Below are 16,807 nucleotides of genomic sequence, written 5' to 3' on the forward strand. Positions count from 1 at the left end.
GCAATAGTCTACCGTGGGGAACCTTATCAAACGCTTTACTGAAATCCATATACACCACATCAACTGCTTTACCCTCATCCACCTGTTTGGCCACCATCTCAAAGAACTCAATAAAGATTTGTGAGGCACGACCTACCCTTCACAAAACAGTGTTGACTATCCCTAATTAACTTATTTCTTTCTAGATGATTATAAATCCTATCTATTTCTTATAACCATTCCCAACACTTTACCCACAACTGAAGTAAGGCTCTATAATTACCAAGGTGGCTCTACTCACCTTCTTGAACAAGGGAATAACTTTCGCTATCCTCCAGTCTTCTGGCACTATTCCTGTAGACAATGACGACAAAGATCAAAGCCAAAGGCACAGCAATCTCCTCCCTGGCCTCCCACAGAATCCTAGGATACATGCCATCTGACTCAGGGGACTTATCTATTTTTTGCACTTTTCAGAATTGCTAACACCTCCTCCTTGTGAACCTCAATCCCATCTAGTCAAATAGCCAGTATCTCAGTACTCTTCATGACAATCTTATCTTTTCCCAGTGTAAGTACTGACAAAAAAAAATCATTTAGCGCTTCCCTTATCTCCTCTGATTCCATGCACAACTTCCCACTACTTTCCTTGATTGGCCCTAATCTTAATCTAGTCATTCTTTTCTTACTGATATACCTCTAGAAAGCCCTTGGGTTTTTCTTGATCCTATCCGCCAATGACTTCTCATGTCCCTTCCTGGCTCTTCTAAACTCTTTCTTTACCTCTTTTCTAGCTAATCTGTAACTCTCAAGCACCCTGAGTGTTCACATCTCATCCTAACATAAGCCGCCTTCTTCCTCTTGACAAGAGATTCAACTTCCTTAGTAAACCACAACTCCCACGCTCGACAACCTCCTCCCTCCCTGACAGGTACATACTTATCAAGGATCCGCAGTAGCTATTCCTTGAATAAGTTCTACATTTCAATTGTGCTAAAATTTGTCTTTTAGTCTTAGTAATTAAATGCAAAAGTAGCAACTTTAACAGATATTAGCCAGATAAAAATCCAGTAACAAAAGAAAATGTTAATACTTTTGATAACCTAAAAGAAGAAAATCTAAGGAAATCATCCTCGTAGCTAAGAAATTAGTTATCTGCAATTTAGGAAGCATACATGATACATTTACATGACATATCGATGGGAAAAAATATTAACAAGGAACTTTCAACATGCATTTGCCTCATAATGCTTTGGCCCAATCCAATTTATGCAGGATTAAATTAACAACTGAATTTCAACAGGCACACTTTACAACTAACCAATGCTTGCAATTCTTCATGGGGGCTCTTTTGGTGCAGTGGTTGTGCCCCTACCTCTGAGCCAGAAGGCCAGTGTTTAAGGCACACCTGCTCCAGAAGTGTGCAATAACATCCCTGAAAAGGTTTACCAGAAATGTCTTGCAACTGTTCACATTGATGGCATAATATACAATGTTCCTGAAGGGTGGGTCTTGCGCAGTGTTCCTGTAATGTAGTGGTTATCACAATTGTATCACATATGTATGAAAGGTCCCTCTGCACAAAACCGGGCAAAAACATTGTCAAAAGATTATTCACTAAGAGGACTCTTGTGATGCAACAGGAATGTCCCTACCTATGAAGGTCCATGTTTAAGCCTCTCTGTCTTGGAAATGGGTCCTGTAGTAGCATCCTACCTTTGAGCCACAAGGTCTGGGTTCATGCTTTTTAAAAGGGCAGCTTGTTTAGAGATATTATTACAGCGGGACTTGAACAAGTCCTGCAGTTAGGAGGTACCGATAATACCACTATGCCTAAAGAGCCCCAAGATCTGGTTTCATGACCGAATAGGTTGATTAAAAATAACACATAACAAAATATAGAATCAATTAGGTAAATAAAACAAATACTTGAATCATCAACCTGAGCAGTTTTTCTCTCTCACTTTTTACTTAGGACTCAAAGTTTTGAATGAAAGAGAAACTTGTGGAGGGTAGAGGGAATGAAAGTCTTTCACAACTTTTAACCTTGGTAGTGTCCTTCACAATGAGGTTTAGCCTTTTCCTTTCATCCTCAGTTTAAAGTAAATTTCTGCACGTCAGCTGTTTTTAACAACGTGGCACAATGTAGGTTAACAAGTTGAATGCTTTTTGGAAAAAGGACAAGGAGAAATAGAGGAATCCGGAAAACAAACAGTACTAAAAAGTAGTTACAAGAAATTTAGAAGTTAATAGATTTTCACATATATTTTTTGAAAACTTACAACATTTAGCTGGATTCCAAACAGGGATAATGGCAGATTCAATGCACACAATGTCTATTGCAATTGTTATCATTTTAGAAGTCTTATGACAATAAAAAGGTTAGAGCTATCACTGGATTTGATAAATAACTAATTTAACCTAGATTCAATCATGGCAGATGAAATCATTAGGAAAACAAAAATCTGTATCATTTTTCAATTTCTTACACAATATTCTGTTTCAGATATTGTCTAGATTTTTTTAAATATTAAAAATCTTCCAGAAAAACTGAACATTAATTTATTAATCCCAAAGAATCTTCTCTCAAATATAAAAATTGTTCCAAGAATATTAATCCCAACCAGCAAGTCAGCTAAAACTAGGAGTTGTGGATTAGTTTAATGTGAAGATTCAAACACAATAACCCTTCAAATACAACTATCCAACCAGCTACACTTTTAAAGCAATTCCATATAATAATAACATAACAAATATATGTTGAATAGTTTTCAACATTTAGGTTTTACCACACCTTCCTGCAGCACAGGTATTAGGCCCATAAAGCAGGTTTGAATTATTCAAGGTTAACAATCCAAACAGGACAGAGAACATCTTTTAGTTATAAACTTTTGGAGTTTCTCTTTATAAATAATTAATCCATTAAGATAGAAGGAAATAAATGGAGAAATTCTTACTTTAATGGGTGTTAGATTTCTAACCTGAAAAAAAGGCGCAGTGATCGCATTTGGCCCAAATCAACTCTAAAAACACCGTAGAGTTGCTCAAGTGCCAACACCTTCTGCTGCTCTTCCCATTTTGTGCTGTTAGGTTGTGTATAATTCTCAGAAAACTGTAAAGTGTACTGTGCATCAGATAAATGGTCTGAGATAGAGCTCGCCAAATTAGCCATATGTTCTTCGCACATCTCCCTGCATAATGAGGAAAAAGGGAAAGAGAGTGATTATTAAAGTACAGTTTCAATAATAAAATTAGGGTGGAAAATATGCTAGGTGGGAAGTTTAAACAGCGAATTTATTATTGTCACTGATTCATTTATCCAAAGTAATCAATTAAAAAATGGGTTCGTTATATCGGATTTCAACAACTTACTATAATAAATGTAAATTGATAGCTTAAACAACCAGTTTTACCTTTAAGGTCTTTAACAAGTCATGCATTACCCAAAAATATTCAAATTAACATTTGAAATGGAAGGCAGGTCGTTCCTGGTCAAAAGTGTAAGAAGCGTGTAAAAACGTTACCAGTTCAAAAGCAAACTACTTCTGAAGACAAAAATTTAAAATGGACACCAAAAATGCCAAAAATACTCAGGTCAGACTGCGTGTATGCAGAGGGAAATGGAGACAACATTTGATGTCATTGACCTTGCATCAGATTGTTGTCAGTTCTGACAAAAGGTCATCGGTCTGAAATATTAACTGTTCCTCTCTCCAGAAATACTATGACTTGAGTATTTCCAGCATTTTCTGTACTTATAATTAAAGTTATTAATAATGCTTGCTCTCTGCTACTTCATGATCTCACTTGCATTTTCCAATCTAAAAGAAGAATTTAAATTTAAGACTTCTTTTGAGACAAGTAAATGCAATATATTTTCCATCAACAGAGTTAGACCAGCTCTTAAACAGAACATTAGATAGATAGTTGCAAAACCAATCTTTCACATTTAAAATATATAAATGGCATTGAATCCTAGATGGATGTGAAATTAAATTAAAACAGAGTAAAAGACAAATTAAAAATATATATGACAAAGAAGAAATAATGGAAAAATTATGAATGGAATACTGAAAATGACTATGTACATATTCTAGGTCTCTACAAAGCATGTTGAATCAGATTGCTGACTCCTAGGCACTTATCCATGAATGTCAACCTCCTAATCTTGATTGAGACACTAATGCAAGGTGAACTAGATGTCAGATGTCTCACTTACAATTCATGGGAGGTGATGACTAGGTCTATTTTCATATAATCCCAAACAGTCAGTTATAGTACAGCAAAAGCCTGGCAGGGGAGCTAAAATCACTCAAACACTGTACACCTACGTTGGTGCGGACTGCTTAGGTCCAGGGAAGGTGGGGAGGGGGAAAAGGGAAAAAAAGGGGTATTAAAAAGCTAGAAATATATTCTGATAATTTAGCAAACTATGAAAAACACATCATAACCATGGTGCACTTAATCTAGCCAAAGAGTATTATTTCACATTAATTTTTAACAATACTAATTGCTTAAATCACTTTAAGAACCATGAAAAACTTGTTTGTGCATAATTTAATTGAACAGAAGCATGCTCAGGACTATTTGCCTATGCTTATATTGTTAAATAGCTACAACTCTGGATCCAAAGCTTGCCACCTGAATTATTCCTTTGAGTGATGCAGTCATAGCAAAGGTATGTGAGCTGATATACACCAATTCAGTCTCTGGAGTATGCCTTTACACTTGAGAAGAGAAGAGAACTCTGAATAGGCAAGTAATGAAACAAAGCTTAAGGGACAACACAATGCAAAGTAGGCGTCCCAATGGATCTCTCGTCACCGTGGGACTATATCTTCCAATGAGTTACTGACAAGTAATCAAAAATATGTTTTGTAAGCTTCCAATGGAAAAGAAACGTTAATGCAGTTGATACTTAAAATAGAGCCTGGCCATTATACAGTATTTGTCTGTTATCTCAGTTAATACAGCTGCACATCTATATGATGAGCTACAAATAGAGATGTGTGGAGAACACTCCAAACAGCAATCTTGGCAATTACAGTGAAACTCAATAACCATAACAACAAATTAATTTCTTTGCTATCCTGTTCAGCATCATAAAATGGTTATTTAATGCCAAATGGGATACAACCATCCACAAAGCAAGCTAAATTTAATACACCGAGAACAGTTACATGACAGTTTGGCGAAATCATCCAGTACTGTGCATATAGTTCTTAAACTACCATCAAAAAAGATTTGTATAACACTCCAACATTTTCTTTCTTTGTACAATTTCTTCATTGAGCATTCCAAGTAGCATTTCCTTTATCATAGAATCATACAGTAAAGAAGAGTCCCTACAGCCCATCACGTCAGTGCTGCCAAAAGTATACTACTACCTCCACTAGTTCCACTTGCCCCCACAAGACTCATAGCCTTGAATATTATTCACTTGCAATGTTTATCCAAGTACTTTTTAAAAGGCTAGTGAAATTACCTACCTCCCTTACCCTCTCAGGCAGTGCATTCCAGATGCTCACCACTCGCTGGGTGATTTTTTTTCCCTCAAATCCTCTCTGAACCACCTGTATTCCATGATAAAAGTGTGTTCCAGTGTTTAGATTTTTAGATTAGATTACAGTGTGGAAACAGGCCCTTCGGCCCAACAAGTCCACACCGACCCGCCGAAGCGAAACCCACCCCATACCCCTACATTTACCCCTTACCTAACACTACGGGCAATTTAGTATGGCCAATTCACCTGACCCTGCACATCTTTGGACTGTGGGAGGAAACCGGAGCACCCGGAGGAAACCCACGAGGACACGGGGAGAACGTGCAAACTCCACACAGTCAGTCGCCTGAGGCGAGAATTGAACCCGGGTCTCTGGCGCTGTGAGGCAGCAGTGCTAACCACTGTGCCACCGTGTTCTTTCCCGTCAACTAAGGGAAACTGCTTTCTACCCACTCTGATGATCATGCCCTTCATAATCTTATACACCTCTATCAGGTCCTCCCTCAACCTTCTCTGCTCAAAAGCAAACAACCCAAGCTTATTTAGCCTCTTTTCATCCCTGAGGAGAGGCATTTCAGCCAACATCTTGATATATCTCCTCTCAGCCCTGTCCAGTGCAATCACATCCTTCCTATACTTTGATAACCAGAACTGCATGCAGCTGTGGCCTAACCAAAATTCTGGACAACTCCAATGTGAATCCCATACTCATGTAATCAATGCATTAACTGAGAAATGATTTGGAGATGCCGGTTTTGGACTAGGGTGTACAAAGTTAGAAATTACATAACACCAGGTTATAGCCCAACAGGTTTATTTGGAAGCACTAGCTTTTGGAGCACTGCTCCTTTATCAGGTGGTTATGGAGAATAAGATTGTAAGATACAGAATTTATAGCAACAGTTTACAGTGTGATGTAACTGAAATTATATATTGAAAAAGACCTGGATTGTTAGTTAAGTCTCTCATCTTTCAGAATGACCATGTTGGTTTCAGTTCTTTCATATGTAAATCGCAAAACCTTTTTTAAAAGTTACATTCTTAAAAAAGGTTTTGCGATTTACATATGAAAGAACTGAAACCAACATGGTCATTCTAAAAGATGACAGACTTAACTAACAATCCAGGTCATTTTCAATATATAATTTCGGTTACATCACACTGTAAACTTTTGCTATAAATTCTGTGTCTTACAATCTTATTCTCCACACCACCTGATAAAGGAGCAGCGCTCCGAAAGCTAGTGCTTCTAAATAAACCTGTTGGACTATAACCTGGTGTTATGTGATTTCTAACTTTAACTGAGAAAGAGCGGCATCCTGTATACCTTATTAATCACTCTATTAACCTGCCCTGCACCTTCAGGGATCAGTGGACAAGCATCTGAGAAAGATTCCCCTGTCCCTCTGAGCTTCCTACTGTCTTGCCATTCATTGAGTACTTCTTTATCTTGCTACTTCTTCCAAAGTGCATCACCTGACATTTATCAGTGTTAAACTCCTTCCACCGCTGATCTGCCTACCTGACCAGTTTATATACTAACCTAAGACCTTCTTCCTATCTACCACCCAGCCAATCTTTGTGTCATCTGCAAAATTACTTATCACCACCACATTCTCATCAACCTCATTTATGAATATCACAAGCAATAATAGAGACAGGTTGATCCTTATGGTACACCACTGCACAATAGTCTCCATTTGCACAAACTTCTGCCATCACGCTTCATCACTTGCCACTAAGCTAATTTTGGATCCAGCTTGTCAAGTTACCATGGATCCCATGTGCTTTTATATTCTTTATATGTTTTCCATGTGGGACATTGTCAAAGGACTTGCTGAAGTTGATATGAAGTACATCAACAGCCCCATCCTCATTGACACAAATTCTCTTGTTTCTTTTCATTTTTTTCCATTAATTTATGATTATTCTCATGCACTATTAATGCTAAGTTACAGCAAGAAAGACTAAGCAACATATCCACCTTTTTTGCTTCATTCCATTTTTAAAAAAAAAAAATCGCTGTTTATCTTTGGGATCCATATTTTGTGGAGTAACGCAGGATGTAATCTGACTGCAATTTAATATTTGGAAAGATAGAATTTTTTTGGGAATAAGAAAAACAGAATCCTCATGTGCGGATGGAAAGTCAAATACATGTTTCGTTTAAAAGATTATTTATAGCAGTTGTGTTGAATACCTGCTGTCCATTCACTAATGTATGACAGCTCACTTGAATGATCAACAAATTGCAGTTAATATCCTTCAGATGGAGTGACCAGATTGAGTGGCAATTTCAAACTGCATCTCCATTTTCAACTGTTAACATTCTATAATTTCAAGACTTTACAACTGCATGGATAAAACGGGCATTACAGAATTGTTTTTAAAATGGTAAGTTGGATATTATTAACAAAAACTCTAAAATTGGTATCAGACAAATCTAATTTTGTTACATAATAACAAGAACAACCTACATTTATTGGTATATTTAACATGCAAAAACATTCAGTGGTGCTTCGTAAGAGCACTGATACAAAGTTTGACATGATGCCATTTAAAGAGATATTAGGACAGTAGATGAAAAGTTGGCTGAAGAATTTGATTTTAAGATGCGTCTTAGAAAAGGAAGAGAGAGAGGTAGCAAGGTTCCAAACACAATTTCCAGAGCTCAGAATCTAGCCAGCTGGAGGCAAAGTCATCAATTTGAGGTCAAGGAGGTGAAGATCGACATGAGGCCTGAGTTGTGTGTGTGTAGAATTCTCAACTTTTGGAGAACTGGAGGTTTCATAGATGGGAAAGGGCAAGGCCGTGAAGTGATCTGAACATGAGAATAAGAATCTTCAAAGCATTTGGGAGGTCATGTAGGTCAGTGAGCATGGTATTGGGAAGAGGTGTGGGGTAGGGGTAACTGCATAATAGGACTTAGTAGCGCTAACTTTGGATTCGTACTTCTAAGTCTAGATGAGCTCAGGTTTGTACAAATAGTAAAACGTAAAAATGGAAGTCCAGTCAGGTAATTATTAGACGAGTGAAGTTTGGAGATGACAAAGCCCAGGGTTTTAGCAGAGGTGGTTGAGGCAGGGTAGAGGCTGTTGACATTATGTCGGAGGGATGACATAAGGCTAGATACTCAATTCAAGGTTAAGTATGACACCAAGGTTGCATACAGTCTGATTCATTCTGAGAGGGAAATGGAATTGGTGGCAAGAAAATAGTATTTTTGGCAGAAGACTATGTTTAATTTGAGGTAATTTGTTTTATCAAAACTAGATTTCAGACAAATACCCTGACAACAAAGAGACAAATGAAAGAATCAAGAGGTTTTTAAACAAAGAGTTGTTACCATCAGTATAGATGTTGAATTTGAAATTGAATTCTGATGTTGTGAAGATGCAGCATGTCAATGAAAAATTGAACTAGACAAAGGGCAGACCATTCTCAGCAAGAAAGTATGCAGCAGAAGCACAGATGTAAACAACTAGTTTCTGCACTTTTGACTGTAACCCTGGTCTTTCAGAATGTGCTCAGATAGTTCATACCATTTTATGTAACTTTTTCCACACCTGTACACAATATTATGCTATTAAAGACTGTCCTGTTTCACCTGGAAATATATCATTCCCCAGAAAGCCTTTCTTTAAAATCGTTACTTATTTCAAATACTCATGAAAGATATGCTTATTTGCTTATCTTTACTTTGTGGGGTAAATTCTTCATCAAATAAAAACAAACATTACAAGTGAAACCTGTAAGAGACGTTTTAGTGTCACTACCTGTTTTCTGCAGCAAGAAACACAGATCTGCTACTTTCTGCCAGAGGGTCACCAACTGGAGACAAACATAACGGACTTGAGAATGTATCAGAATCTGAGCCAATGGTGCTATCCCGACTGACATCATCAGTGGTTAGATCATACGATGTTTCATCTTCTCCCTGCTCCCGCCTGGAACTCATCCCGTCCTGACCTTCTGCACGCATTTCCAGCTCTTTCTGGTTATCCTGGCCTGTTATTGTTGAAGAAATTTGAGGGTCACTATGAGCTTGTTGCAGAGTACTGTGGGAGATTTGCAAAGCGAGGGAATCAAGTGGTGTGCTCTGCTCTAATCTTGGTGAGCCAATATGCATGGAATTAATCATGCTCTCTGATACAGTTATTATCTCATCATCCTGCGGTGGAACCGATTCTCGTGTTTTTCCTGAAGTGCTTGCAGATTGATGTGCAACAGCCGCATTTGTATGCCGGCATCTCCTACGCTGTACTTTCCGCACGGGAGAACTTTCCGGTGTGATGTACCTTAAAGCCTCTTCATCTTGTCTTTGGATACGGGTGTTTGGGATCCAAGTAATAATAAGTGTTGTTCCCAGCAATTCATCTTTTTCCAAATGTATGCATAAATATCCTGGATTTGAAGAAGAAATAAGAAATGAATCAGAGGAAAAAGTTAATTTTAGGAGATCATAAATGCAAAAACCACCCATTAAATATTACTACACAACAAAGCCCAAACATCATGATTACAAATCCATTTCAGTTCAATAACCGTGGTTTCCACTCAAATGGAAATATTTTCTCCATATCCACCCTTCCAAGCCACCACAACTCCAATGATTTTTACTAGATTATCATAACGACAGTGAAGCATACTTTTCAGTCTCCCCAAACCTCAGACATTCCAATCTTGGGATTATCCTTGTACCCTCTCTGGTACTTCCACATCCTTCGCCATGATATGGAAACATACTAAATTAGATATAAGCTACAGTAAAGGAATAATGGCATTGCAGTCCATTCCATCTATTACATCTAAGGTTACGACTTTCCAAAACATGTTTTGTTGAGTTCTGACTACCAAAGCTGTTTTGATCATGGGATTAGAGATCATTTGATTACAGTTTATTATATTAAAAGAACATAAAAGTATTCACACCAAGTAAATTACCATGACTTTTTGAAATACTTTTTTTGGATTCTTCTATATATCAGAATGATTCTTGCAAACAACAAGCTCTTATCAATCCTGTTAAGCTAAATCCTGCAATAAGACATGTTATATTACAGTTGGTGATGTAATAAAATAAAAGGTGTTTTAAGATGTTTTGAAATTGATTATCTTTTCCTCCAACTAATCAGGTGGGCGTGGTACTTGACTTTCTTTTATTCAATTAAATTTGTACGAAATAGTGAATGCCATTTGAATATTACGCTGTTCTTAAAAAAGAAAAATCTGGCTCGTTTAAAAAGGTTTCTTCAATCTTTCATAGCTTAACTTCATATTCAACAATGATGTAACACTTTTAATATACAGAATGCACTTGAAGTCATCAAGGGATGTATAATTTGGATGCAGTCAGATATTTAACATAAATTTTAATCTCAATGCTTAAGTAAAGTTGTGGCAAGAAATGGAAACAGAACCATAGCTCATTTTTGGTAAAATTCAGCCTAAGTGTCAATCTTGCTGAGTTTCATGGAGGGTTTCTCTCTGGAAGTCCTAGCAGGGTTTCTCACACTGATTTCTGATGTACCACACTTATTTGGCACCCATTCATTCTATCTTGCTTCTCACCAGAGCACTCCCAGGAGTACCTGGGATTCCTGGCACCAATGCCAAGCAGGCATGTATCCAGTCAAACATTACCAAATTATGGGAGGGGAAACCAAAAAGAAACACTTTTCAGGGCATATAGGTGGTACAGCTGATACTTCACTGCCAACACAAGTGCATATTCATAAATCGATTGCTATTTAGGACCAAGCTACAGAGGTTACCTGCCCTTAGTGTTATCCCACCTTACAACCCTATTTTAGATAGTGATACTCTTTCCCCAATGAGAAGTTAGGTTACAACGTGGGAGCATTACACTGGAAATAGTTGAAAATCTTCACTTTGATCCAGCAACAAAAAAAAATCTGCATTTGCCTCTGGGAACAGACAGGGAGTGCTTGACTTTCAAGTAGCACAAAAATCGATAGTAAATAAGTTATTACTGCACCCAGTTCTCATATTGGAATTGGGTGTCAATCGAGTCCTGTCTGGCTTGTTGTGCCTAACCTGCACTGCTTTATGTTGAAGGTGACATTCTCCCTGCTCAATGTCCTAAATTTCTTTTTGAAATGTTGTTGCTGCTCACCCACTTTTTCACAGCCCATTACATCTCCTTTTTACAGGTTCTACTTGTGCAAAGCATAGCATGCTAAGATCATGTGGCACATTCTGTCTGATAGGCTATAAGACGAGCCCCACACTGGTTCCAAACATTGGAACCTCATCTCCAGAATGCCTACTGTGGACCTAGTGGAAGGACAGGCTCCACCCCATCAGCTCACTGCCTCATTTCTGAGGACCTTTGCCCGAAACGTCGATTCTCCTACTCCTTAGATACTGCCTGCCCTGCTGTGCTTTTCCAGCACCACACTCTCGACTCTGATCTCCAGCATCTGCAGTCCTCACTTTCATCCACTGTATATATGCTCAGCCTCAGTCAGGAGGTTGTGTTACAGAGCCATCAGTGATGGTTGCAGAAGGTACCACTTGTTTTCTGTGAATCATACTGGTAGGGCATATAGTCCTTTATAGTTTAATGTACTCCTCCATACAGTGAGACATGGGGTACAATGACAAGGAAAACCATGGAATGACTCTACATTCTGATTAATGCAGCACAGGTCATATAATGTCCTACTGCAGTTGCGCGATAAGTGCAACATGATTACTGGATACCTTGTTTCCCCACCCCTGCCTCATTGCTTTCAAAAGAGCATGTTGACAAGTATTTAACTATTCAAGGTCAGAGGAAGTCAGTTCCATTCCCTTGTGCAGCCAATGAGATGTGTTTGTCTTTGTGAACTGTGGCCTACAGTGTAACTTTTAAGGTCACCTGTGTTTGATTACTTTTACTTCACAGAGATGATAAGCTCTAATCTGCAATTACGAATGACATGGTCAAAATTGCTTGCAACCAGGATTTATATGCTATACAGCTGGGCATCTCAAGCTATTCACATGCAAGGCAACATGATGACAGATGACTTCAATGTGTACTGTGGTAGTGCTTAATTCATTTAGTTTCCCCTTGAAGGACTTCACATTACCCACAAGTAGAGTTTGCGTATTCAGGCAATGAAACTTTCTCCTTCCACTCGGTATGGCTGTAGCCATTTTCTATTTCCAGTATGCATTGCAATTCATATGAGTATGGAAGGCAATATAGTTTGCGCTTGGCAGAGTGAGTCACAGACTCAGCCTGGTAACCAAAGACACCATCCACACTCCCTTTACTTTTAATTTTTTTTTTTAAACCTACTTTTCTAATCAACCTGTTCAGAAATGATATTACACATCTCTGGAGCATGTGAAACTTGGAACTCGGGCCCTGGATCCAAGGGTAGGGTCGCTACCTCTGCGGCACAAGAGGACCTCTACCCCGTTTATATGTTGCGTTTCCACCCTTTACTATTATCCTCTTAGCATTAAGCACACTATGTCCAATCACCACAATTGACTTTCCCAACTTCCTTATCAATTCTGATATGGCCCCTGATACTTTAATTCAGCTAACCTCAGGACTGACTCCGGCCCATCCATTGGATGACTTGAATGGTCAGTTCGGATTGATACGTGACCAGACCTCTGACTTGTGTGGAGGTGCTGGTGTTGAATTGCAGTGGACAAAGTCAGAAGTCACACGATGCCAGTTTATACTCCAACAGTTTTATTTGAAATCACAAGTTTTCAGAAGGCTGCTCCTTTGTCAGATTAAGTGTCTTCAACTGACAAAGGAGCGCGCTCTAAAAACTTGCGATTTTAAATAAAGCTGTTGGATCAATACCTGGTATCATGTGACCTCTGATTACATCTCTGACTAATATCTGCCCAACTGCATTTTCCCAGACTGGTTGCATTGGATCTGCAGGACTGATTGTGGCCCATTCTCTGGACTATATTGATATGGACTCCATGACACTGAGTGCCCCAAGCGGCCGACTGACTTTAAGCCCCTGTACTGCTTTTGACTTACTGTGCTACCATGACATGACTGAATGGTGTCTCCCTTGGCCTGACATTTGAGGGGGACTCCCTTGACTGACTTTGAGACATGGCCATTTAATTGGAGCACGTGTTGGGTGTTTGCTACACATTACTGGCACTTGAAGTTGATACAATACAGTGCATTACAACAGCACATCCAGCTTGTGACTGATCACTGTTGACAATCATGACAAGCTGCCTGGCTTTGTATCTGTGCTAATCAGCAAGCCAAGACAGAAGTACTGTAAATCTTTAAGATCTGGTTAAGAGGTCAAATCACAAAAGGGCAAGGCAAGGCATAGATGCTGTGAGCACTCAAGTAACTGCAAAATGAGTGAGCACTAAGGGTAAGTAAGGGAAGAGAACCTAAATCCACTTGTTGAACCTCTTATTGAGTTGGAGTCCTCGAGTGTAAAAAGTGTTTTGGGAGCAGTATTCCAATGAAAGGCTCTGAAGTGCTCTGAAGTGCAAAGTCATACTCTAAGTGACAGAGATGTATTACGAGGGTACAGTGAAGTTTGTATGTGGTCGGTGCCAACATGGCATAGATGGAGGGTGCAGGCAGTCACTATCCATGGAGTCTACTTTAAGATGTGAGGGGCTGCTGATCAAGGTGGAAACTGGGAAGAGCAAACAGCAAGCTGGAGTGCCCAGATATTTGCTCTATCTTTCAGGTTCAGAACTGTCACCATCTAATTGAGAGAATGGGAAATTTCGTTTGGTTGGTAACAATAGGTCATAAAGACACACTAATATACATTAATAGATACAATCGGACTTCTTGTCACTCACTAGTGAGATTCTCATCTCGATTGAGAAGAAAAAGTCCAATTTGTCAACCAATGTTGAGAATTTCACCCTATTTTTCCAACTGTCTTGCCAACGCCTACAGTGGCTAGGAAGGTTAGAATAGATTAGTGGGTTAATGTTGGAACTCACATCAACCAAAAGTAACTCATTAAACAGTTTACTTTAATTTAAGAAACCTTTGATAAGCATGGACAGGCTTAAACATAGTTAACAGCATACTTACTTCATAGAACATTACGCTGCTTAGACTTGTGGTTTTTTAAATGAAAACATTTTAAGTGCAAGTTCCTTTGCAATTTCACCCCTTACAATTGTAGAATTTTTTGGTTGAGTTCATTGTGTTTGCTGTCACTGAAACAACAGAAGGCATATTCACCACCCATGCAGTCAAAGAGTCTGTGATGTCACTGAATGTGAGACGTAGGTAGTTGCTTGCGTCAAAGAACAACAATTTGGATGCCTCTTGATTACTACTGTACTCAACATCTCATTGTTTCACTTGCCACCCTGCTTGCTACCTAATCACTTCTCACAACTGCTCATTTTGTTAACCCTTTCACTGCCCTCCTCCCAACCCTAGAGTCCTCGCTGCCTCACTCACAGACTTGCTCCCTGACTGATGTGGTGAATCAGGGGAGAGTCTCAATGCCAGAGGAGAAAAATGCAAATTTTCCATCCAACTTTTGAATAGCAAGGTAACCTTGCTTGTGAGTGGCAAGAGGCCTATCTGCAACAGTGAAGGGAGTAGCAAGCAATGAACAGTGAGTATAATGGCAAGTGTTAAATAAGGATGAGATTAGGGCGATAGGGAGAGATGATATAGGATCCCCCAAGGAGCAAAATGTTGAATCCATTTGAGTGCAGATCAGGAATAGTAAGGGGAAGAAGTCACTGGTGGGAGTACTCTATAGGCCACCCAATAATAATGCTACAAGGGCACAGGGGATAAATCAAGAAACATGTGATTGATGTAAGAATGAAATGGCAGTAGTCATGGGGGACTTTAACATGCACATTGATTGGCCGAATCAAGTTGTTCAAGGCAGTCTTGAAGAGGAGTTCAAGAACTCATCCATAATAACTTTCTTGAACAGCATGTTACTGAACCTACAAGGAATTGTGCAATCTTAGAAATGGTCCTGTGTAATGAGACAGGAAAAATTAATGATCTCATAGTTAAACATCCTCTCAGAAAAAAAGTGATCCCAGTATGATCAAGTTTCAGATACAAGTGGAGCGTGAAATAGTTTCATGTAAGACCAAGGTGTTATGCTTAAACAACGGAAACTGTAATGGGATGAGGAAGGATTCAGCTAAATTAGGCTGGGAACACAAGTTATATGGTGGAACAGTTGAGGAACAGTGGAGGACTTTGAAAGAGACTTTTCAGTGCTCATGGAAAGCATATTCGGTCAAAAACAAAGATAGTAAGGGTAGGAACAGCCAGCCTTGGATATCCAAGGAAATAAAGGAAGGCATCCAATTAAAAGCTCAGACTTACAAAGGAGCCAAGAGTAATGGGAAACATGAAGATTGGGAAAACTTTAAAAAGCACCAAAGAACCAGAAAGCAAGCAACAAAGAAAGGAAAGATAGATTATGAATGCAAACTAGCACAGAATAAAAAAAACAGGTAGGAAAAGTTTTTATAAATCTATGAAATGGAAAAGGGTGGCTAAAGTGGATGTAGGTCCCTTGCAGGATGAGAAAGGGGAATTAATATTGGGTAATGCCTGAAATGGCCAAGGCCTTGAGTAAGTATTTTGCGTCAGCCTTCACAGTGGAAGACGTGTCTAACATGCCAAAGAATGATGTTAAGGATACAATGGGAGGCGAGGTCCTAAAGGTAGAGAAGTCCCTTGGTCCTGTGTAATGCATCCCAGTGTGCTGAAAGAAATGGCAGAAGTTACAGTAGATGCATTAGTGGTTGTGCAGAGGGACTTAGGAGTGCTCGTACACGAATTGCTAAAAGTTGATTTGAGGGTGCAACAAGTCATCAGAAAGGTAAATACAGTCATAGAATCATAGATATGTACAGCTCGGAAACGGACCCTTCGGTCCAACTCATCCATGCCGACCAGATATCCCAACCCAAATCAAGTCCCACCTGCCAGCACCCGGCCCATATCCCTCCAAACCCTTTCTATTCATATACTCATCTAGATGCCTTTTAAATGTTGCAATTGTACCAGCCTCCACCACTTCCTCTGGCAGCTCATTCCATACACGCACCACCCTCTGCGTGAAAAAGTTGCCCCTTAAGTCTCTTTTATATCTTTCCCCTCTCACCCTAAACCTATGCCTCTAGTTCTGGACTCCCTCACCCCAGGGAAAAGACTTTATCTATGCCTCTCAGGATTTTATAAACCTCTATAAGGTCACCCTTCAGCATCTGATGCTCCAGGTAAAACAGCACCAGCCTATTCAACCTCCCCCTATAGCTCAAATCCTGCAACCCTGGCAACATCCTTGTACATCTTAT

The 16,807-nt window shown here is 39.1% G+C and overlaps 1 protein-coding gene across 4 annotated transcripts in view; it reads right to left on the reverse strand.

Annotated features, from left to right (window-relative positions):
* tbc1d16 (TBC1 domain family, member 16) overlaps nt 1-16,807 on the reverse strand; it is a 134,757-nt gene that overhangs the window by 81,540 nt on the left and 36,410 nt on the right. For 3 of the 4 annotated variants that reach the window (XM_043714802.1, XM_043714800.1, XM_043714801.1), the window contains 2 exons: nt 9,259-9,886; nt 2,961-3,170 (listed from right to left, as the gene is read on the reverse strand). In XM_043714802.1, coding sequence (XP_043570737.1) covers nt 2,961-3,170; nt 9,259-9,886 — 838 coding nt within the window. The remainder of the gene's footprint in view (nt 1-2,960; nt 3,171-9,258; nt 9,887-16,807) is intronic. The other variant, XM_043714803.1, reaches the window with a different exon arrangement.

The sequence above is a fragment of the Chiloscyllium plagiosum genome, chromosome 24, assembly GCF_004010195.1.
Source record: "Chiloscyllium plagiosum isolate BGI_BamShark_2017 chromosome 24, ASM401019v2, whole genome shotgun sequence".
In the NCBI taxonomy this organism is placed as follows: domain Eukaryota; kingdom Metazoa; phylum Chordata; class Chondrichthyes; order Orectolobiformes; family Hemiscylliidae; genus Chiloscyllium; species Chiloscyllium plagiosum.